Raw genomic sequence first — 23,251 nt, 5'->3', positions numbered from 1 at the left:
AGGATAAGCAAGAATCAGCTTGCTGTGAGTATCTGTGCTCAGACCCGCTCACGCTGCTAATGGGTCTAGTCCAGGGAGAGATCTACGAGACCCGAACATTCACAGCTGTCAAGCATGTTGCCGGAAATCATTTAACCAAAGAAGGAACGAGTAAATGTGTGAAAGAGCTTACTGCAGACCTATTTTATGGATCCTCTACATGTCAGGAGACCACACGTCTTTGCCAAATAGAAATTTTCTTTGAACAATAACTGTCACCTTCTCTCAGAATGCTGTGCAAGTACTTAAACAGAAAATATTCTTTTTCAACCCCGACTATCTCTAATCAGACAAATCTGAACTGAAAAAAAATCATCTGTCTCTCCTTGGTTTTACACTTGGGACTCAGAGTATTTTAGAAACAGAAACCTTTTCAGATGGCACAGCATGAACTGCTCGTTTCACCAAGACTGCTAATGAACTGTAAAACCAACATTTTGGTTCAGTTAACATCAGAATCCCAGTTCCCATAACAGATGACCATACTGACTTACTGAAGCAGAACCTCCCATTTTAAGATTTCAGTATGTAAATTTCACCTGCATCATTTTGTTTTACTTACGGGATATTAAGTCCATTTTTTTATGCATATCTATACACATGCCTTACACTGGTAAACATACATATTTTACACTAACTGTTCTTTTAATATGAAATCCAGTGTACCACTCAACAACATTGTAATGAGAAGAAATACCTTTCAAAAGCACTGCTTTTCCATTTATGAATTTTGTTGATGCCTGTTGGTCAACACTGATAATGATATGACAGCAGCAAAGATACTGTGTTCCCTCTACAAATCCTGGCCACAGCCATAATCTGAGGCAGCTCTGGATCTGCTCTTCTATTACTTCGTTCCCAGACTCCTTAGAGAGACTGGCAGACTACTGTGGCAAAAGTGTTTGTAGTCCAAAATTTATCCCTGGGATAAAGACTTTCCCTGCCCCCAAAAGCAGTGTATAGTATTAGGAGTACACAGCAATACTCCAGACAACAGCAAAGCTAACTGGTCTCAGAACTGCCAAGGAACTAACCCAAGAAGAACTTGTCTGAACACAGAATATGAAGACGCACCACTTTCACAGTTTGTAACTACAGCATGCAATTAATCACAGAATCATTCAGTGGCTCAGGTTCGAAGGGACCTTTAAGGGACCCTGAAGCCCCACCCAGTTCCAATCACCTGCCATGAGCAGACCTGCCACCCACCAAATTAGGCTGCACAGACCCCAATCCCACCTGGTCTTGAACATCTCCGAAGATAGGGCATCCACAGCTTCTCTGGGCAGCCTGTGCCAGTGCCTCACCATCCTCTGAGTAAAGAGTTTCTGTGTGACATCTGATCTAAATCTCCCCTCTTTTAGTTTAAAATCATTACCTCCTGTCCTATCACTATTAGACTGAGTAGAAAGTTGGTCTCCTTCCTGTACATAAGCTCCCTTTAAGTATTTGAAGGCCAATGAGAACTCTCTGAAGCCTTCTCTAATCCAAGCTAAACAAGTCCAACACCCCCAGCCTTTCTTTTTAAGAAAGGTGCTCCAGCCCTCTGATCATCTCTGTAGCTCTCCTCCAGAGCTGCTCCAACAATTCCATGTCTTTCTTATGCTGGGGACCCCAAACCTAAAGAGTGTACCAGGTGGGTCCTGACAAGGCCAGAGTAGAGGGGGACAATCATCTCCATTGCCCTGCTGGCCACCCCTCTTTGGATCAACTGCATCATTCAGCTCAGAGTCATCAGAAAACTTGGTGAGGCTTCACTCAATCCTACTGTCTAGCTCATTAATAAAGATGTTAAAGAGTGCTGGTCCCAAAACAGACCCCTGAAGGATACTACTCATCATTGGCCTCTAGATCTGGACGCAGAACTGCTGATCACAAGCATCTAACCAAGTATTTATTCACCTAAATTGCCCAGAATTCAAATCCATCTCTCTCCAATTTAGAGATAAGGGTGTGGTGCAGGACTATTTCAAATCCAAGTAGATTATATCAGTTGCCCTTCCTTTGTCTTCTGATGTAGTCACTGCAACAAAGAAGGCCAACAGATTTCTCAGGCATGATCTGCCCTTGGTGAAATCATATGGCTCTGCCAGATCACCTTCTTTTCCAGGATGTGCCTTAACTTCACTTCCAAGAGGATCTGCTCCATGATCTTCCCAGGCACAGATGTAACACTCACGAGCTTATAGTTGCCTGGGTTTTCCTTTCTCCTTAAAAATAGGAGAGACATTTGCCTTCTTCCAGTCAACAGGGACTTGCCTGACAGCCATGACTTTTCAAGTATGACAGAGAGTGGTTTAGCAACCATGTCAGCCAGATTCTTCAGGACCCTGAGATGAATATTGTCCAACATCATAGACTTGTACACATCCTGTGTTCACTTGTTCTACTCTTATAAAAGTTCAGGGACACAAGAGGCATGAGAAGGCTGACTGCCAGTAAAGACTGAGGCAAAGAATGTGTTGAGTACCTCAGTCTTCTCCATGTCTGTTGAAGCCAGTTCTCCTTTCTCATTCATCAGAGGGGCTACACACTCTCCTCTGCATGTCTCTTCTGACCAATGTGCCTGTCAAATCAATGTCTGCAATAAGACATGTCCCAGACCTTTTGGTACTCATCAAGACTGCAGAAAATTTAAACATCCACTTGGAACAAACAGTAAAAATCTTAGTATAAACAAATGTTCATATGAGTTTAACCAAACCACTGATGACCCAAAAGCCAAAAGCAATTTCACATGAGGGTCACTCAGAAAAACTGCCTTCATCACTGACTTATTACAACATCAGAATTAACTTCAGGTTTTTGCTCTGTAAGTCCCCCTTGGCAATAAAACTGGGATTTATGTAACCGACAAATGCTCTACAGAGATGGGTTGGACTGTGCTGGGAGGGTTATATTCAGCATCTATGAAACTTCTCGCACAATCATCTCTAGCCTACTCCAAAAGATTTTACAGGTCAACATCAAACATTGTTGATACTCAAACTGTGGAATACCTATGCAGAGTCCTACTCCTTTGCTGTTTGCAGATGGAGCTGTGAAAAGCTGTGTTTTAATCTTTGGATGGAGACAATGTTGTTTTTTTTTTTCACACTCCCCCTCTGTTTTGGTCTCAGGCTTTCATAACATCAGTCTATGTTATTTTCCATCTAGACGGCATTCTCCAGAGCAAAGCTCATTTGATTTAAACAAAACTCCCATCAGGAAAAGTGACAGAAGGCAGTTTTTAAGGCTCAACAACTCTGACTTACTAACTGCATAAAGTCAGACACAACTGTGACTACCAACAGTATTTCCTTAATACTACTCATTCTTCTCCACTGTAATCTGCAATAAAGGAGTGGGGTAGATAGCTTCTACAGGACTGAACAAGGTAGCAAGCATTAGACTGGGACATCAGCAGTGCAGTTCTTGGCTTAGTAACATTTCATATGTAGGTCACTCCTAAAGTAATGCCTCCTATTTATTTCCATGGAGACTATAAGGTACAAAGAGCACAATGACATAATTCGATAGAGCAAATTCTCAACTACAAAACACTGTTTTTCAACATAGTCAACACCATTAGCTATGCATTTATGCATTAACTACAACTACCTGAAGGGAGCCCATGGTGAGGTAGGAGTTGGCATCTTCTCCCATGTAACTAGCAACAGATCTATAGGGAATGGCCTCAAGTTGCACCAGGGAGATTCAGGTTGAATGTTATGAAATACTTCTCCAAGAGAGTGGTCAGGTGCTGGAATGGGCTGCCCAGGAAGATGGTGGAGTCACCATCCCTGGAAGTGTTCAAGGAACATTTAGATGTCGAACTCAGGGACATGATTTAGTGGGAAATAATGGTGACAGGTGGATGGTTGGACTGAATGATCTGGTAGGTCTTTTCCAACCGTGGCGATTCTGATTCTATGATTTTCATTCAGCATCAGTGGAGGTGACCCACTGTGGCTGCTGCCACTGCTGAAACACACCACACACTGCCTCACTGTACTCACATTTGATCTCCATAAACATTCACCAAGCACTGACGAATGTCATTCGTTGCCTTTTTTTCTGCACTGGGGTAACTCAGTGACACAAATTTGCTTCACCCACAGGATGCCATTCAGATGCCATTGTGTCAGTCTGTCCCTCTGCTGCCACTTGTTGCATGGCAATAAAACGGAATGGAATACTGGTGGGAAGGTTCAGTCTCTGATGTTGTGGGCCAAAATACTAACATCGAAAACATTGCTTTCAGAGCAGCTCTTGATATATGCTGCTCTATCTCACATTTTCCATGGTTAGATCATCAATAGTTCACTGTCGTGTGAAAATACCTACTGTTGACTGAGTCACTTGGATACCATGAGACCACATAAATATCTATTAGGAAGAGTCTAACTAGCAGCCAACTACAGCCTGCTATTCCAACACTCAGTTTTGTTTTGAATTTTGAGCAGCTGCTTAGACAAGAGAACAATGCCTAGATTAGCTGCTACCACCTGAACTTCACCCAAATCTCTTCACAGCCGAAACACACAGGGGTTTACAGAAGTTTACAGAAGTCTGTTGCCTTGATGGGAATTAGTTGGAAGAAACTAGCTGTAGTATGTAGACTAAATAACTGTATAAGCACTACTACTGCACATGTAATTGCTGGTGTGGGGACATGGGGAAAGTTAAACATTTTTCTTACAAATTAGTTGGCATTTTTTAAACAAATTAAATTTTTTTTGAATACTGAGACGATTATTTCACCTTTTACAAGGGTTTACTCTAAACATGAACTGAACATGAATATACAAACAGCTTTAATCCGTATCTGGGTTTTTAACTATTTTCATGCAAAGAAAAAAAAACAGCGAAAAACAGGACTTAATGAAACTTAATGAAACATACAATTGCATTTTCTTCCTCTCTCAACAAATTCTAATGCTTCAGGCACCAAACATAACATAAGTCAGCTCACTTCAAAAGGGATTTTTTTCTCCCTTCAGGTGAGGAAGAATTTAAAACGCAAATAAAAAATCAGGTTAGCGGATGAGCACAACATGCAAAAAGGAGCAGCAAGAAGCTGGGCAATGAGATACAATTACTTTACACAACTTGCTGCAGCAGAAACCAGAATTTCTGGGTGAGGGCTCAGTGGTCACAAGGAATTCAAAGCAATCTCCCTTCTCCTCCTCCAGGCCTGCTCCTGCTGTCACTCTGGCAGCACTGCCTGGGGCTAACTTCTGCCACAAAGTCTCCTGCTGCCCCAGCAGGGCCTCTTTCTCCCACTGCAACCATCACTCAGCTGCAGCCTAGCACCGATTATCCACAGAGTTCCCTGCCACCACCCTGCCAACCTCCATGGACTTCAGGCTCAGGTAGTCATGCGGTACTTTGCAGCTCTGCTGACAAACCTGTCTGGAGAAGTCCATCGCTCGTTCATTTTTGTTTTGTTTTGAATTATTATTATTATTTATAGATGCAACATGTTTGGCTTAGGCACTCTGCAGCCCTGCAGAGGCCACTGTGGAGTCTCAGGTGCACATCACAACAAAATGCCCCTGAGAGGTAGTTTGCCAAGTGTGAAGTGACATCATCTTCACTCCCAGTGCAGCCCAGCTGAGAATAATAAAATAAAACTATGTTTCAGAAAGCAAATTCAACAGGGAGTGAAGGACAGAAAGAAGAAACTTTTATTTTTTTTTAATAAGAGACAGCGAAGCCCACTCCTAAAAACGCATTAGCTCGAAACATCAAAGAGGCAGATGACAACTGGTAGTGCAGGTCTATGCTGGAATTTGCACTTAGTGGACACATTTATGGCATCAGCCATCCAAGGTCAATGAGTGAGCCAGTGTAATTTACAAGGAAAGCAACCATGGGACAAGCCTGAGAGGAAAAGTAATTGCACTGCATCTAACTGCACTCACATAACTGCAATTCTTCCAACTTCCTATTCTGATCGATTTCATATCCTGTATTTTTGGGTTGCCATCTTACTTCCAATTCATGAACTATGTTTCAGAGATAAATCAGGCAACAGAAACTGGATAATAAGAGCATGAATTTATCACAGAAGAAGTATTCCTGAACACATAAGCAATTAACACCTCGTAGATTTTGTTTCCTCTTTATTTACTAAGCTTACATGTTTCTCCATCAGATATACCGTAAGTCTCAGCAACATAATATTCTGTACACTGCAGTGATGTCACTGGCCTGGTTATGGCAAGACTAGGCTGCCAAGTCAATGTCTTTGAACAGAATTACATCCAATAAGCAATTACAGCCAGGCATGGCCTTTTTCTGCCAATCAGAGAAGATACAGACCTTTCTCTACCCTCATTTAACTTTCTGCCTGTTACAATGTAAAAGGATTGATTTGTAAAGAGCTAAGAGTGTATGCGCTTTTTGACTTAGCATCTGCTTTGTACATATTGATGAGACAAGAAAAAAAAAATGGATGAAAGAAGGAGCTGCTGCCACAATGAAAAAGGTTGTGGACTCCATGCATTTTTTGCTCTGTCTTCTCTTATTGCCAGCTAACCATTTCTCCTCTTATGAGAGCATGAACTGTTCACAAGTGCAAAATGGATACAGCACAAATTGATTCAGTAACATCACAAAGACAAGTTTGTATGACTAATAAGGTTCAGTTGCAGCCTGTCACACAGAAAGCATATCAGTGAAACTGATTTTCTGAAAAGCTGACTAACATACCATACCATTCATTAAAGAAAAAGTACAAAAACAGTGACTATTTTTTACATAACTTCCTTCTGCACTGTTAAGAACTTGTTTACTAGGAGAAAAGATTATTCAAAGCCATCCTGGAGTACATTCCCTTTAGAATTAACTCTAGTAATTAAAAACTGTGACTATCTTCTTGCCCAGGTAATCTTTATTACCTGCTAAATTCAAGCTCTTCTCCACGAACCTGTTCACTGATGTGAAACAATCCAGAAACAGTAACAATTCCATCTGAAAGTCTTCAATTTTTAATTTCCTGCTTCTAGACTCCTCACAGCAATTTCTAAACTCAAGCAAAAATGAGAATGGCAAGCAAATTTATTTCCTTTTGATCAATTCATAGGCCTATTCACACTGGCCACCAATTTACTCTCAGGATGTAGTTCTCTCATACATGCTTTTCCTCCAGCTAGAATAGTTAGCAGGGTAACTGCTAACTTCAGTATAATAGGGTAACTGCTATCTTCTGTGAATTGCCTAAGGTAAAAGGCAAGTAAATAACTTAGTTAATAGAGAAAAAAAAAAGAAGAAAAAGAACAAAGGATAATATATCACAGGATATTATACTTCAATTTATTTACTTGGTATCATGAAGTTTTACCAGCTATGTAATAATTCAGCTTTGTCAGCCCTACACTGGCTCCAGAGGCACTTAGCAGACATTTTTATCAATCTCTTATGTCTTTAACAAGTTAGTTAGACTTAAATGCAGAACAAGTGTCTTTATGCTAGCTTTCTGTCTCAGAAGCACTGCTCTCTTCATAGCATGTGCTTGGAAATACTAACTAGCCTTTCCTCTTCCCCATGCTGACAGAAATCCCTGATCTGGTGGCACGGCACAGCCCCACAAGCAGTACAACTCCTGATCGACCTTCCTAGCCTGCAGCTCTGCACAGCTCTCCCACCACCAAGCCCAGCCCGCATTACTGTGCTGGATAAGGAAGAAGGAACTTTTCTGCTTCAGGCTACACAAACTCTATTGTGTCCTATATACTGTAACCTCTGGTTCAGTTATTTCCTGCAACTTTTCAAAACGCTCTTCTTTAGGTTTGCCTTGGGTATAGTTGGTGATCAATGAAATATAGAATAATTGTACTTCATGCTGAAGACCTTAATCGCATGCAGTTATTTGACAGCCTAAGACACAAGCATTTTAGATGCATGCAATAAGGTTTTGGCCAAAGCACTAGGGCTTGCATTGAAGAATGTAGCAAATAAATAGAAAATAAAACAGCTGTTCCACTGCTGAGCTGGTGTTAGTACCTTATATTCAACCGCAAACTTAGTTCCAAATAAGCCACCCACAATGCTGAATAAGAGACAACAATTTAATAAAGAAAACGTAAATCTGCTCCCATTAATGTCACTGGGAATTCTACTATCTTAAAAAGATTCCACAAAACCCCTGCTTTTTGGCTGCAGATGAAAACAAACAAACAAACAAAAAGAAACAGAGTCATCTGTGTAACTAAAATTTTACTTATATTTTCCCAATGAGTCTCACGTGTGCCTTTACAGCTGTCTTTTCTTGCATGTGTAGAGTAGCCTCTGGTCTCTTTACAAAATGAAAAAAAAAAATCTCTTTTCATTAAGGCAGTTTGAAGACAAGGAAAACAGAAAATAAACGTAATTCAAGAAGTTCATTCAAATCAGGTGGACATTAACACTGTGCTTACAAAAGGGAAAAAAAGTTTTGGTGGTTTCTTTTTGGTTTAACAAATACAAATACAAAGAAATATTCGCATTGACTTGCTTCCCTTAAGGAATGATCCTCTTTCTGTATCTTCAAGACTTATTGTTGCTTTTAACTGCATGACCTTTCTCTGAACAATCCCAAAAGCCTCTTCCTGGCCAAAAAATTGAAGAAATTGAGTGAATACCTATTAAATCACTATAGAGCAAGGAAACCAATCACACTAAAAATACCTTTTCTAAAAAATCATTCACAAATAAAATGACTTGGGCTTAACACGGCAGACAGCGTACCTGTAACCAATGGAGCAACTAGATCTAGAGTATGCGGTTGAGAAATCTCTTGCCAGAATTGATATATGAACAATGTATCTGCATATGTTTCTCCACATGGCAGCTGAATATCATGTTTTATATAGTTCTAAATAAACCCACAAACCTCCCTGCACTCAATTTCTTTCTTTTCTTTGGAGGAAGGGGGAGAGAAAGAACATGGAGAATAGAGGCAGCAATAGACTTTAATCCAGAATAGCTACCACTGTAAATGACTCATGGTCTACTCTAAAGGAATAAGGATGCAGTTATTGAGCTATATATCTGCAAATGGTAAGTGTTTAGATGGTAAACTTCGAAGAACAGCAGTAATTTTCTTATGCAGGGTTGACTTTCAGAAAGGGTGGAAGTAGGAGGGTTTTAAGTGTGAAGGAAAGTTATTCGAAGCAATACATAAAATTTAAAGAGCAGTTAAGAACTCTAAGTATGAAAAGCTTTTAAGATACAGTAAAAGTAATTACTTGCTGATACAGCATCAGTAGGAAATATATTACAGGCAATTTCACTGAGAGACAAATAATGACAAATAAAAGGCATTCTTCCACTGGAGCAAGTTACTGCAAAGTATTTTGGCTCCTGATTCACCCCTAAAGTATGCTAGATTTCTGTTCCATGCCCTGCACATAATACATATTCTTGGCTGAGGTTGACTGAGGTGTTAGAGTAAGACAACAAACTCAGGCTTCCACCACACCCTGGGACTTTATTAGAAAGAAAGCTGCTGTATATAGTGTCTTCTGAATCGAAATGGAAAAAATTCATCTGAAATAAACTTCCTTTTTCAATTACTCATATACTACTTGCTACAGCAGACTCTGGAATTAAATCAAATGTTGTATATAGTAGGTAATTATCTCACACACAAAAGGAAAAATGTAAACCCAAGAGATAAATGTCTGAAGAACAGATTACTGCTTCTCATTCCAAGATCTTTTGTTTAAGGGCATGGAGGGGTGGCATTTCATGGTCACCTGTGTCCCCTGACAGAGGGGTATCCATTCCAAATGTAGGATTTCTGTGCTTACTGTCATTCATGGAGCTGTGGGCTCAGCAGCACTTACAAGTTTGTACCTGTGGCTCAAACTTCGTTTGCATCTGCTCCTTTCTTCAGTGGCCTTTTTGTAACACATACTTTTGATCTGTGGTAGTCTGGCATTTTCGTAAGACACAATGGACATATTGGTCATGAAAAACAGGAGTATGTCTACGAATGATGTTTTTTAGAAACCCTTTCTTCTATTGATTGTGCTGCTTCTACAGGGTCTCAGTCTTTTCTTGGTTAAAGTATTACACAGAAATAAATTCTCTATCCACCTCTCCACTCTTTTAAGAACTTCCTCACCTTCTTTCTCCTTTCTGAAAAAACTGTGAGAAAATGCAACATACCTAAAGTTTTCTTATGATAACTTTTCAAAATTGAAAATAAAACCTCAGGCAAACAAAAATTACCTATGTATTCACTTTAAAACTGTTAGCTATCGTGTCACAACAACTATAAAAATAATTCAGACCACTCCAGCTGAAAGCATATGAAGCAGATAATCAAAATACTTATTAGGCTTTAATCCTAAGTAAATTCATCACAGGTTGCAGAAAAAATGTACCGAACACTTAATCATGTAGAGTTTCCATCAATTTCTATTCCAGTTTTCTAAGGAGATTTTCACTTAACAAAATGAGTTTGTCCAAACAGATCAGCCTCGTAGCTTAGGGATAGCAAGGAATGTGGAGGAAAACCAGACCAAGGTCACGGCAAAACAGTCCTCCCAGATTCCTGGGGCAGAAGTGTGTAGCACTGCTCTTTAAACCCCCTTGCCTCCTACATCATCCACAGGAGAAAGCCTCACAGATTGCACCATGTCCTTCGTGATGGTAACAACACTGTGAAACTGTCACTGGGGCAGAAAAATAGAAGGTGAGAGTGTGTGAATGTGTGTATACATGTACACATACATGCTACAGCAGGAAATCTCTTGTCAGACTCCCCGTAGTTGTTAGTAGAAAGCACATCTCATCACAGGCTGTGAAAAAATCTAGGCTCAGCCAATATAAAAATCAACATCCCATTTAGAATTGCTAATTCAAATAAGGAAAGCTACAGTGTGAACGTACTGATCTTTATTTCTGAATATTTATTAGTGGGCATTATTTCTCTTTTACGTTGAGTCTATACCGCATGCATACAAAACAACAGCATATTCATCTAGCACTTGCTGTGACAATCACCTGAACAATTGTGAAACCCAAACAAATCATAATTTGCATGGATGTTAGAAGAGAGTGCTCCAGAAGATTCAAAATTACAGCACAAATCATAGAAAATTAGGACGAAAAGGAACACTTGTTGTGTAGAAACAGATTTTTTCAGACTGCATGTACTGGAGTAAAAAAGCACATATTACTAAAAGTCAGTCAGAAAAATCCACAACTTAAATTCTCCTTTCATATCTCATGTGGTTAGCATCTACTACATAGCTGCATGTATTTTGGAAAACACAGATTTGCTAGGTGCCTGTTTTGGGATTATTTGCCTTGCCTGAATTTCTTTGATGAAAAGGATATGCTTCACTATTTTTCCTTCAGCCTCTGCAGAATTCCATTTGTATTTCACTTGAAAAAAAAAAAACAACTAACATGCATGTCAGCTAGCACAGATCAGATAGAACAAATATATCTACATAGAATCTATCCTGGATGGTATATAGAGCAACAAGAAATCACAGATTCTTATGTATTTATTTAACTAGGAGAACTCTTGAGAATGTTTTTTTCTCTCAAATTCTTGTAGTTGCAAACAATTTTATCTTCAAGTGCAAATGGGAATATATCACAGATTAGAAAAGGCAAGGTCTACGTCATCAAAAAAATGAACATTTCATTTTGAACAATCTTCCTTAGAGAAGAAAATCTCTTTTTAATGACAATATTTTGAGCGTACACCTTCAAGAAAAGGCAGTTTGTGTGTGAGAGTATTTATCACAGTATTGATTATTATGAGAGAAGAAGAAAATAAATTTTATTGTTTCTTACTTGTCAGAAAAGAACTTGATAAGAAATCAGCTCATGCAAGAAGCAATCCTTTCACAGACATTCCTGAGCCATAACTATGCCAATCAACATTATTTAGAGGAGTGGGTTCACTTTCCAAAGGTGTTTTTGAAACACTCCAGTATTCAGCTATCACTGAATCACTCTTACAAAACAGGGAATTCCCCGGGGTCCTACAATAAAACCTCTCCTCCTTCTAACTTTTAAACACACACATATTTTGCTTTGTTTTTAGGAACAAAGTTTGAATCAGCCGCTCTGACAGATCTAAGACCTAACATTTTATGTTAAAACCCACAGGACTGAAGATTAACCATTTGTACTCCAACAAAAGAGAGCAACACTGCAATAAGCTTCAGTAATTTGGTGAAAATAGAGCCAAAGGAAATTGCTGAAATATAACTGAATTCTACTTTGTATTAGAGGGGCTCTAGACAACTAGTAGAAAAACACTTTTTTGTATGAGGCAGTATCCTCATAATAAGACGCCGGCTAACCTCCAGCTGACAAGGAGATGTGAATAAAAGCTTTAGACAAAGGACGGTGCTCCCCTATTTTTTCGTTTCTTTCTCCATTCCCCTATTACGTGGAAAAAAACTCTGTTCCATTTGCAGCTCTCCCATTTCAGACAGGTGTATATATATCTGTGAATATCTGTGTAAAAGTTGTCTCTGAGAGGAAGCAGCACAGAACAGTACCCCCTTCAGGGCACCATACCAGCCAGCAGTAGTGGCAGCTAGAAGGGGGGTGAAGGAGTGTTTCCTGTCTAGAACTCTCCTATCAATCTTTCTTTCCACTTACCTTTCCAGCCTCCTATGGCCCCTCTGTTCTAGAGTGAAAGAGACAAAGCTTATTTTTAATAGATTATCTTTTTAAAGATGTAACAAGAGAGAGAAACACCTGCTAAGCTGTCACTTATTTACACCGGGTGCTGTTAGCACAACTCGTCCAGTCTAGTTGGCCTAACGACGGCAATGCACTAGCACAAAAACAGCAGGGATGTGCTGCACCACTTCCATCTTCTCACACATTCTCTCTATTGTATTCAGGAAGTGCACTTTGTTGAATACGTCTTGCTTTGGTATACATCTACTTACATTTGCAGAATTCTACACTTATTTCTTTTTGCTCTGTCTCATCAGGCAAAGTGGCAATTGAAACATGGGGCTAGGACTAAGATTGATGAAACCATTTTACTTATTTTAACTGCTTTAATAACTGAAGATAGCTAGCCTTTAGAACTTTCAAGACAAATATATGGCTGTTTTGATAAAGTTAAGAGACATCATGTTCTTGGATATATAAAAATTCTATTTAGCTGGCAGCCAAATCCATGCCTAAGGGCTGTTTCCATAATGATCTGAAGTCCGGTACAGCTGCAGTCACCTGGAAGGGGAAAATGTTGGACCACAACTGTCAGCCTGACTTCACCTTGGTGTTATCTTTTTATTCTTACCGACATACCACTGCAACACAGAATGCACAAGTGAGACAGAGAAATCCTCTGTCCTTCTCTGCCAGTGCCCACCATTACAATCTTCCTACTCTGCAGAACTTCCTTATTATGACAAATAATTTTGCCAGTGCATTTGAGCCTCTAAAAAGAAAACTGATTAACAAAAGACAACCGAAACAAACTTCAAGAGAATAAATAAAGACATATTTTATGCATATAAATTACACTTTTCCAGGTAAAGATATGTCATTTATAGCTTTTCCTGACTGAGTGGTTCCAAATGCTCTTCCAAAGTAGGGATGTTCTTTGGTGATGAAATATGAAGAGCTGATGATTTCCTCAAATTACAAGGACATTAACAATTAAGTGTTAATGTGAACACTGTTACAGTAAGGCAATTATAACTGTATTCCACGAAGAGCAATAGGAAATTACTCTTATTCTCCAGTGATAGTTCTAAGAGAATGAGACTCACAATCTTATATTCATTAGATGGACAGCTCTCATTTTCTGGTCTGTGAAATAATCAGTCTTTTTTTATTGGCACACTATCTCTTATCTCTCATTACTGAAGCTAAAGACAGCATTTTGAAGATACTCATCTATCTTGAGTCACAGGTGCAATATCCTCCCAATAAACATTGTTCAACTGTTCTTCACTGAAGAACCAAGGAATGCTTATGCTCATTTAGCACAAGAGGTTCCTCAGGTGTAACGAAAGTGCTCTCCCAGGAAAAAAAATAAAATGAAAATAATAATAAAAGTATGGCACAGGTGTAAGTGCAACGCATAGTACAATCACCTCCTAAAATTTGCAGCACAAAGAAGATGGCCTACAGCAACTTGCATACCAATACTTAACTGACAATGGTCTTTCCAATCTAAATTATTCAAGAAAGCAAGAGTATTATAATCCTTTAGTGGGGTGTTACACGGGAGAAAAAAAAATAAATTAATCTTAATTGTATCTTTATAAAGAGCAAAAGAAGTCTAAGTGAATTTTTGGTGCAAGACAGAACCCAAACACAGAAAAACTTGACATCAGGCATAATGGCAGCACCAATACCCCTAACTACAAAACATACACTGAGATCTTTCAGCCCTTGGAAGACTGCATTCTTCAATGACTTCTAAAAGCCATCACTCCACACTTTCCATATTAAACACAAAAGTACTGGTTGGCTGTAATAATTAAGAAAGCTTGCCAAAAAGATGTTAGAACAAGGAATGCATCAGGTGACAAAACAGTGCCTCCAAGGACTCTGGGACCTGTCAACCTCGGTAACTATATCCTCCTGGCCTGTCACAGTAGAGTTAATTAGAAACATCTGTAGCACAGAGATCAAGTGGAAGCAGTAGCCGCAGCTTATTTGCACAAGAAAGGTACAACTCATGTGGGAGGTAAAGAGGGCAGAATCACAAACAGAAACAGATCAGTTATCTCAGGTATATGCAATTCTGAAATAAAACTATGTATGTAAAACAATGAAAGGCTGATAAAAAAACTTTAACACTAGCAAGCAGAATTCCTGAAATCTTCATGGCAGCAATACATCTTGAACCACAAGCAATAAGGCAATTCTCCTTAAACTTAGGCTTAGGCTGCTACACTGGGCTCCAAAATCAGTCTAAGTTGCTTCACCTTATTTTGTTTCATCTTACTAAGAAACTCTGTACAAACAAAATGTCTTACTTCTTTAATTATAGTTCATGCTGTTGCAGTTTTCTAAGTCAAATCCTGTTAAATGTGCATTTGTTCCCCCCAAAACCACATATATTGGGGCAAACAGATCTCTGTTACACGTAGAACTAGAATTTCCATTTCTCCCATACATGAAGCACACAGGTCTCTCAGGTCACTCAAGACAACCTACTACGTTTTGAAGCTGAATCACACACCAAAAAGACCTTGTGAATTCAAAAGTAAGTTTACAGTTGGAAAAGGATTTGGTACAGGCGGGCACATGCCCAAACACAATGCTAAATTACTCACAGAACTTTGCATTTCAACAACTCTGTCCTCCTACAACTTCAGGAAAAACCAAGAGCTTTCAATGAATTCAAACAGGACAACAGCAGCCACATCTGCATCTTCAGGATGCAGTCCTCAAAGGGAGCATGAAGATTTGCATAAGCAAATCACACAATCAAGACACAGATCTGTAGTCAAGCACTGTGGCAAGCATTTTCCAAAGCACTCACTCTCTACTTAGTTTTAATTTAATTTGACCTCTGGGCCCCTAGCACTTATTCCCAAACCAAATGGTTGCAGCTGTTTATGTGGCTGTTGCCCCAACAGGCCACAGCTCTCACAGGCCACCTGCCACAGGCCAGTGGACCAACAGCTGGGTATGCCTGCAGGGGAACACCTGCCTATTGTACAGGAGGCCCATACTTCGACCATGCCTGTCCACAATCGTAGCGCAAAAGATTTCATGGGCTGCCTAACAAGGCTCAACAGAGCCCAGGGACACAGGCAGACATTCCTGTCTGCTGCCTCCACCACTGTCCTGGTGCTGGCAGCAAGCTGTGGTGGGCAGCGAGACCTCAGATCATGAAAGCTGCATTTGGTGAAGGTCGTCTGTTAGAGATATTAATTTCCGTGGGGATTTTCAGGAGGAGATCACTCCCAGTCATTGGGAGGATTGCTGATAATGGTCCTTCTTCTTGCCTTTGGAATCCCACTCCAAAGAGCCTGCTTCAAAGCTCAGAGAAGTTCCAAATCCTCTTCAGTCCATTTGTACTTACTTCTCATACTCCTATACTTTTTTTTCCTTTCAATCTCAATTTTTTCCTACTCTACCACTTTGAAATTTAGAGAAGTTTGTATTGTTGCACCATCTACGAACAATTTATAGCCATGATACTTAACTAATTGCCAGATTTTGAAATACATATACTTTTTAAAATGCTTTTGTTGCTTTGTTTTTGAATGAAGGAAAATCTCCTCTCAGCACTTAGGAGCAACATAAATGCATTGACAGCTGGAAGGAACCACATTAGAGCTTGGTGAAGCTGGGGAGCTAATAACTCAAGACTGCAAAGATTTACCCACTTTGGATACCAATAACTCTAAGAGTGAATGTTACTGAATTTTGCAGCACAGCCTGCAGCAACACAAAACTGCAGAATGGTTGAGCAGAATGCAAAGATTATTATTTCAGTGTTTCGTTTTCATCTAAAAAATGCCATCAGCATTTTTGTAAGGAAAAAATCTGGCTAGCTTATGCAAATTTGCAGTGTGTGGCCCTAAAATTCCTGACAGAAAGTAAAGAAGAATTCTGATATTTGGGCATTAATTTAGTATTCTATTACATATAAGCTATATTCTGAAAAAAATCCAATAACCTGTACTGAAATTGAATAATACTTTTTTACAGATAACTTCTGCTGATCTGAGATGTCTATGTCATATACTACTGCAGAAACACTTAACCCACCAAGAATACCAGTGTGTGACTTAATAACGCAGCCATGCATCACACTTGCTAATACACAAACTTCTTAGAATAAAGATATGAAAATGCAGGAACTCATTTTTCAGTTTGTTTGTTCTTGCACAAAATTTTGGGCAAAAAAACCAATGTTCTATACAGAATGAAAAGCTCTATTGTTTCATATTAGCATAGATTAATGCTTTTTCAGCTGCTTTCAAAACTAAATATATTTTTTGCTCAATTGCAAAAAAAAAAAAAAACACAAAAAAACAAGCAAAAAAACACACAAAAGACCCCCCCACACAAAAAGAACAGACAACAACAAAAACCCAGAAAATAACACAAGAAGCACAGTAGCATTTCTTCTTTAAAAGTCTTTAGAGAAGATGATGTGTAGCATTTTCAAAACACAGAGGTAACGAATGCTTCTCTGAACAAAAGAGGAATTAAAAATCTCTCAGATCTTCAATTACATAGATTTCTAATTACAAAAAGATTATCTAAATGTAGCTGTGCTGCCCATAACCTTTCCAAATCTATACGTAGTTTGTCAAGTTGTGGCTGAGCCCTCCCATGAGTTCCTTACTCAGTTTAACAAGCCATCAATTAAAGGCAGATATTTAGAGGAAGCAAAACTGATTGGTTGCAGAGGGATTTCTGGACATTTTAACTGATACTCACTGAAAATACATGAGAAGGATTTCAAGCCTAGAAAAAAAAAAATTGCCTGACAAAAGCTCTGGCAGATATATAACACCATGATAGAAATACTATACATTATGTCATACCTAACAACTCACTTGTGCCACATCACACAGCTGTTTTTGTTACAATGCAGTGCCAAATACAGTTCTCTCTCACTCCTTCTCTCTTGCTCTCATATTAAGAAAGAACAAAATTAAACTAGCAGATTTGAGGACACCAAATTCATGCAGAACAGAAGTCATATTCTAAACTGAAGTAACCCAGATGAGGTAAGTAATCTTAAGAGGGAATGAAATTTTTAGTTGCTTTCCCAAACTCATTAAGAGTGGGTCTGATTCCCACAGGTTTACCAAGAATAATTAGCAGCAACAAACACTGATAGGATTTCAGTGTGTAGGTCAGTCTGTGGGATTAGTCACAAAGATTTTGTAAATTTCAGAAGATATCTACACAGAAAAAAAATAATAATAATAAAGGCTGTATAATGTATGCAGCCAACTATTAAGTATTTTAGAATTTGCAGGACTCACAAAATGTATTTACAGAAGAAATCATGCAGGTCAGCTGGTAAAAAAAAAAAACAAAGAAAAAAAAAGGCATAAAAGTTGCAAACTTCTAGGCAGCTTGTAAAAAAGTGGCAATACAAGAGGGAAATAGTAAACACACTAACAAGAGTTATCAGTCTTAACAAATAGGATAGGGTCACGCAGGTTTACTTCAGGAGCCCATAAAGGTCCCTAAGTATCTAATTATTTCTGAAAAAAGTCTGAGATTTTATTCCCTTCTATTCCTGAACAGATTAGCTCATTCTTCATCAGACACCACTTTAAACTGAAATATATGCTTTCTAAGAAGCTAAAGTTTCTTTCCTATTGACATGATAGAATACTACACACCATATGTTCTTCCAGGGGACTATTACTAAACAGTATTAAACACTACATTCTAATGGTGTTTCTTCAGAGAAGTATATATCAAAAATCAGTTGTGGAATCATGCCATATAGTAGCTCTGGATTTTGAAGAAAACATGTAGGATTAAAATCAAATGCACTCACTTCTTAACTTCAACTTTGCTGTAAACTACAAAAAATGTCTTTTCTATCACTTTGCTAGGGGAAAGATGCAGATGTACTGTCATCTTTACAAGGAGGCAATCATCCTCCTCACTAGGCAGATTTTTAGTTCATCGGTCCTGACATAAAATTGACAACTGCTGCTTGTTCATGTCTTTTCCAACAATGATTTTATAGGGCTGCTCAAGCTGGTAACTTCAAAAATTGTAAGTAACAAATGTTACCTTTGTGATCAACAAAAATAAATAACGTGTCCTGAATTGCAGGGTGCATACGTAAGTAAATGCATTGCAACAGATAATAAAAATAGCACTTTGTTATGACTGTCAGACTAATTAGAATCTGATTTGCCTACTTAAAAGCTGTAATTGAGCAGAACCCATGCCAGTAAGACTTTGAGGCTGGATTTACTTTCTATGAACTAATGCACTGACCACAACAGAGGAAAGAGAAAGGAGGACAGGAGAGGAAGGGGGAAGGGGCAGCGGGGAGACAGAAAGAAAAGGCAAGTGGGACTGAGAGGTCTGCAGACATACTCCTGCTCTCTGTTACTTTGGCCAACCCCTGACTTAGCTGGGGAGTTTCTCTGATACTGAAGATGGCACTGCAGAATGCTGGGTGCCCTTGCTGCCAAACAGAGCATCACCAGAACTTTAGAAAGGAGGACTTCACACAGTAATTGATTTTGAATGTGCCTTTTCCTCCTGCCTTCATTTCCCTCTTTCCTTTTTACCCTTTCCATACCTATTGCTTTGGGATTTGTTTCTTTTCCTTTTTTTTTTTTTTTTTAGCTAGTAGTCTATACTCCATCATAACATACTTAAGAAATTCAACCTGAAATACAACAGATGATCATCACCTAAGACACAACATTTGCAAAAGACTTATATTCATTAAAAGCATAACAAAAAATAAACTAGGCATACAGACATCTTTTCATAAGTAGCAACGTAAATATCAGCAACTCCCAAGTTCTTCACTGGATACATAAAAGAGAATGTCGTGTGTGTCCCGCAGAAAGCAAAAATCATTAGGAAACCCAGAGGAAAAAATCAAATCTCCTCCTCCTCTCACCTTCAGGAAGCAACTGATGAAGCCTCAGACAAATGATGTATCCACTTACTACGTTATCTCAGCTATATATTCAGTGCCCTGAAGATATTACTTAAAACCCTCTGGGCTGTTGTCTAAATTGAAATGTTCACTATCTCCAGTATTTCAGTACTATTAAAAATACAACCTGAAGTCATAATGGGATTTTTTTCCCTCTTCATTGTCTCTAAGCAAAACTGATCCTGTATTTTTATGGGCACCCCCAAGCACTAATTTCTGAACTTCTTTATGATTTGAAAGCTTATGTAGGATTTCTGTATGATCACATGCCACACACCACTACATAAACTAAGAAATTAAAAAAAAAAAAAAAGGAATATACGGGGCCATATTTCTACAGATGATAAAATCCTAGTTATTCTCTCCAATACCAAGAAACAGGAATATAACTGCGCAAACATGACAACACTGGGCACACCTGATCAAATGTTTAGGTATTGTACAGTAAAAATAAAAATAAAAAAAATATCAAGCAAAATGTAATTTATGACGTTATCAATTTTTTTTAATTTATCAGAGATACTGGCTCCAGCATATAATCTTCATGTTTTACAGAGTAATTTGGATGATACATGCTACCCAGTTAGTTTACCAACTCACAGAAAAAGACAAATCTCCAAAGCTGCTGAAATGCTCGCCCTGCCTAACATCTGCCATTGCTGCTCCCCAGTCCAACCTCCTGCAAGGCACTCAGTCACAGAGTGTCCCATGTTCCCATGTGCTCACTCTCATGCTGGGAGAGCTCATTAGCGGAATGTCAGTTCGCTTGTGCACAGCTTAGCATACAGCTGGGAGCAGGGCAGCAAGAGGAATCCCTCTGGGTTCCTCATGACATCGTTTGGGCAGTGCAGGTGTGACTGCAGAAAACGAAGCTGGTATTTATACACACGTATTAGAAGGCGGCCCTCCTGTATTGTACTTAAGATGACAAAATGTCAACTTCAATCATCTGACAGGCTTTGGTATCCCTCTGTAACCTCTTTCTTTTTGGCTGCTCTTTTTTTTATACACACATCTGACACTAACAGAAAAATAAATTGAAAAGAGCACTGAGGCAGAGTGTATTTCACGCACTGGTGCCAATGTTTCATATCTCATGAACCTCAGGAAAACAATTCGTTGAACTAATTAGTTTACAGTGTTTAAGCAGCTTGTTTCCCCTCTTTAATCTTCTTTATGTAATACTGCAAACAAAGCCATATTATCTTCTAATTTTTTTCTTATGCAGTTTAACAAATATAATCTTTTTTTTTTTTCCTGGAGATTACTTCATTTAGACATCAAACTACGCTATCCCCCTTAGTTTTTCTTCCTGGGGAGAACAATATAAATGGCACTGCTCCATTTGCTTTCCGAAGACCTTCAAGATTAAGCTATAGGGTTTTTTTTTCCTACCCCTCCTCTCCTCCTCAAACCTAAATCTTACCTAGTTCATTTAATTCCTCACTTCTAACTATTCCTCAGGAAGCAATTGTGCTTGCTTTCCTCCAAAAATAAAAAGGCTGCTCTTCTTCCTTGCAGGCTGTAGTAATCAAAGAGTATCCTAGCTTAAAATCTTTGTTCAACTTGTTCAAAAATGTACTGCAAAAGCTCATGTTAACTCATTAACAAAAAACAAAAAACAAGCAGATCTTTCTTTTTTACTTTCATCAGCAGTGATGGGCTTGAACGAAAAGAAATTATATAAACAAACAAGCAAATTAACAGCCCTGTGCAGAAGCCTGGAAGTGTGTTGATTTCTCAATTCCCTTAACTGTGCCTTTGGTGATGCACTGCTTGGACTATGAGCGCATCTGGAGCTGGCTCAATCACTGCAGCAGATAATTGCTCTACTTTAAGTGGAGATCCAAAACCAGGAACAAGTCCTTCAATAGATTTGATCCAACGGGGACGTGTTACAATACTTGCAAGAGTCCAAGACATAACTGTTCCCACCTGGTCATTCTGTCTCTCCTTATTACCACAAGATAAGAAAAAACAGCAAAAAAGAGTCACAAGCATACCAAGATGTGACCACATTAAGGCAGCCAAGCTAATTGCAACCAACTTTGAAGGTGGGTTAAGAAAACCTGTATTTCAGAAGATTAGGTTTGCCCAGACTGTTAGTTTTTAAGTCAAAACATATGCATTAGCATATAAAAGGACAGATTGGGAGCAGATTTTAAGTTATTCCAACCAAGATATTTTTATGACCAATACATACAGACAAGATTGGACTTTTTGCCCAAGCACAGCCCCTTTCTTGTTCAAATATAGAAAAATGATATTGTAATACATGGCTTTTATGCAGCATTTTAATGGTACTCTCTAATAGCAATACACGTATTAACCAGTATAATCCCTTTCTTCTCTATTCTTCCTGGTTTTATACAAAGGCTGCTTGATGTAAAATGCACAAACCATAATGGAAGCAGGAAACCAATACTCCAGCCACAAGGTGACAGTGAAAAGAAAATACATTCTCTTGAACTTTTCCATGGCTGTTATCTCTAAGAAAGATGTCAAATGTCTCAGTATTTAACTGGTAAGTGCTTAAACCTTTCCCATGATAATTGCTCTCTCGCGTGGAGGCATCATTTGCGAACAGTGAAAAAGTACTCCACTCAGACATTTACTTTGCGCAGAATGTTGAAGTCCATACTGTCAACATTATTCCTGTCTGATTTCTTTGCTTGCTTTAGAACCATGTGCTGCCCCCCTTGCTTATCTACATTAAAGTTCACGTTGTCCTTAGTTGTCAGATCCATGGTAACTCTTCATTAGTACAGAAGATGTGACACTGCTGCATCTTCTCAAGTGCAGAACCAGCAAGAGCTCCGTCCTGTGGAGCTCAAGGGATTTCTCTGCTCTCCAGCAAGGTTAACACTTGGAATTCTTTAGGGAGCTAGCAGCTATATAGGCAGCAAGAGCTGAAGAGTCCTGAAATCTCCCACCTATTCAGGGTTTTAGCAGTGACTCCAGACACCCTGCATTATTTTTGAATGTTTGAAGGGTTACAGGAGCAAACTTTGTAAATGAGTGACAAGCATGAAAAATATTAACAGTATATTAACTTCCATTAATCTTCAATTTACATCCTGAATTGCTGGATTAAAACTCTACTAGTTAGAGCTTTGATTAAAACAAAATAAAAAAGACACCTGCACTTTAAGAATACATCCAGTTCTCAAACTGTCTAGTGTTAAATATATGCATGCTCTTCTACTCAGTGCAGACTTAAACCAGTAAGCAGATTGAGAAAAACAGATGATGAAAAGTAACAAAGCTGTATAAGCACATAAATCTTTAACCCTTTATTTGTGGGGGGACAAAATTACATGCTTTTTCCATTTCTCTCTTCCATTTATGGTTTACTTTTAGATTAATCTAATGAAGTTTGGAGAAGGATGAAGGATGTCTGTTCCCATTTCCCAGCTCTTGTTTAAAGCGCAAAGCAACTATTTTTTCAACTTAACATTAATCCTCAGTAATATATAAAGCAGAACTGCTGTTAATACAATCCATCAATGTATCCCAACATGCTTCAGAAAGTTGTAATTGCTAGTCCTCGAGGAAAGAGAATAATTTTCTTCTTAGAAACAACAGAGTTTGTGACCCATCGGAGCATATGAAACACTTTTTTTTTTT

At 38.7% G+C, this 23,251-nt stretch overlaps 1 protein-coding gene across 1 annotated transcript in view; it reads right to left on the bottom strand.

Moving 5' to 3' along the window:
- The window catches only part of EFNA5 (ephrin A5), a 231,342-nt gene extending 208,971 nt beyond the window's left edge, over positions 1-22,371 (bottom strand). The window contains exon 1 of the mRNA XM_031557423.1: positions 22,240-22,371. Within this exon, the coding sequence (XP_031413283.1) occupies positions 22,240-22,371 (132 nt within the window). The remainder of the gene's footprint in view (positions 1-22,239) is intronic.
- Positions 22,372-23,251: the final 880 nt, after the last annotated feature.

This window comes from Meleagris gallopavo, chromosome Z (assembly GCF_000146605.3).
Source record: "Meleagris gallopavo isolate NT-WF06-2002-E0010 breed Aviagen turkey brand Nicholas breeding stock chromosome Z, Turkey_5.1, whole genome shotgun sequence".
In the NCBI taxonomy this organism is placed as follows: Eukaryota; Metazoa; Chordata; class Aves; order Galliformes; family Phasianidae; genus Meleagris; species Meleagris gallopavo.
Note: the sequence above shows the minus strand (reverse complement) of the source record. Positions and strands in the feature narration are given on the sequence as shown.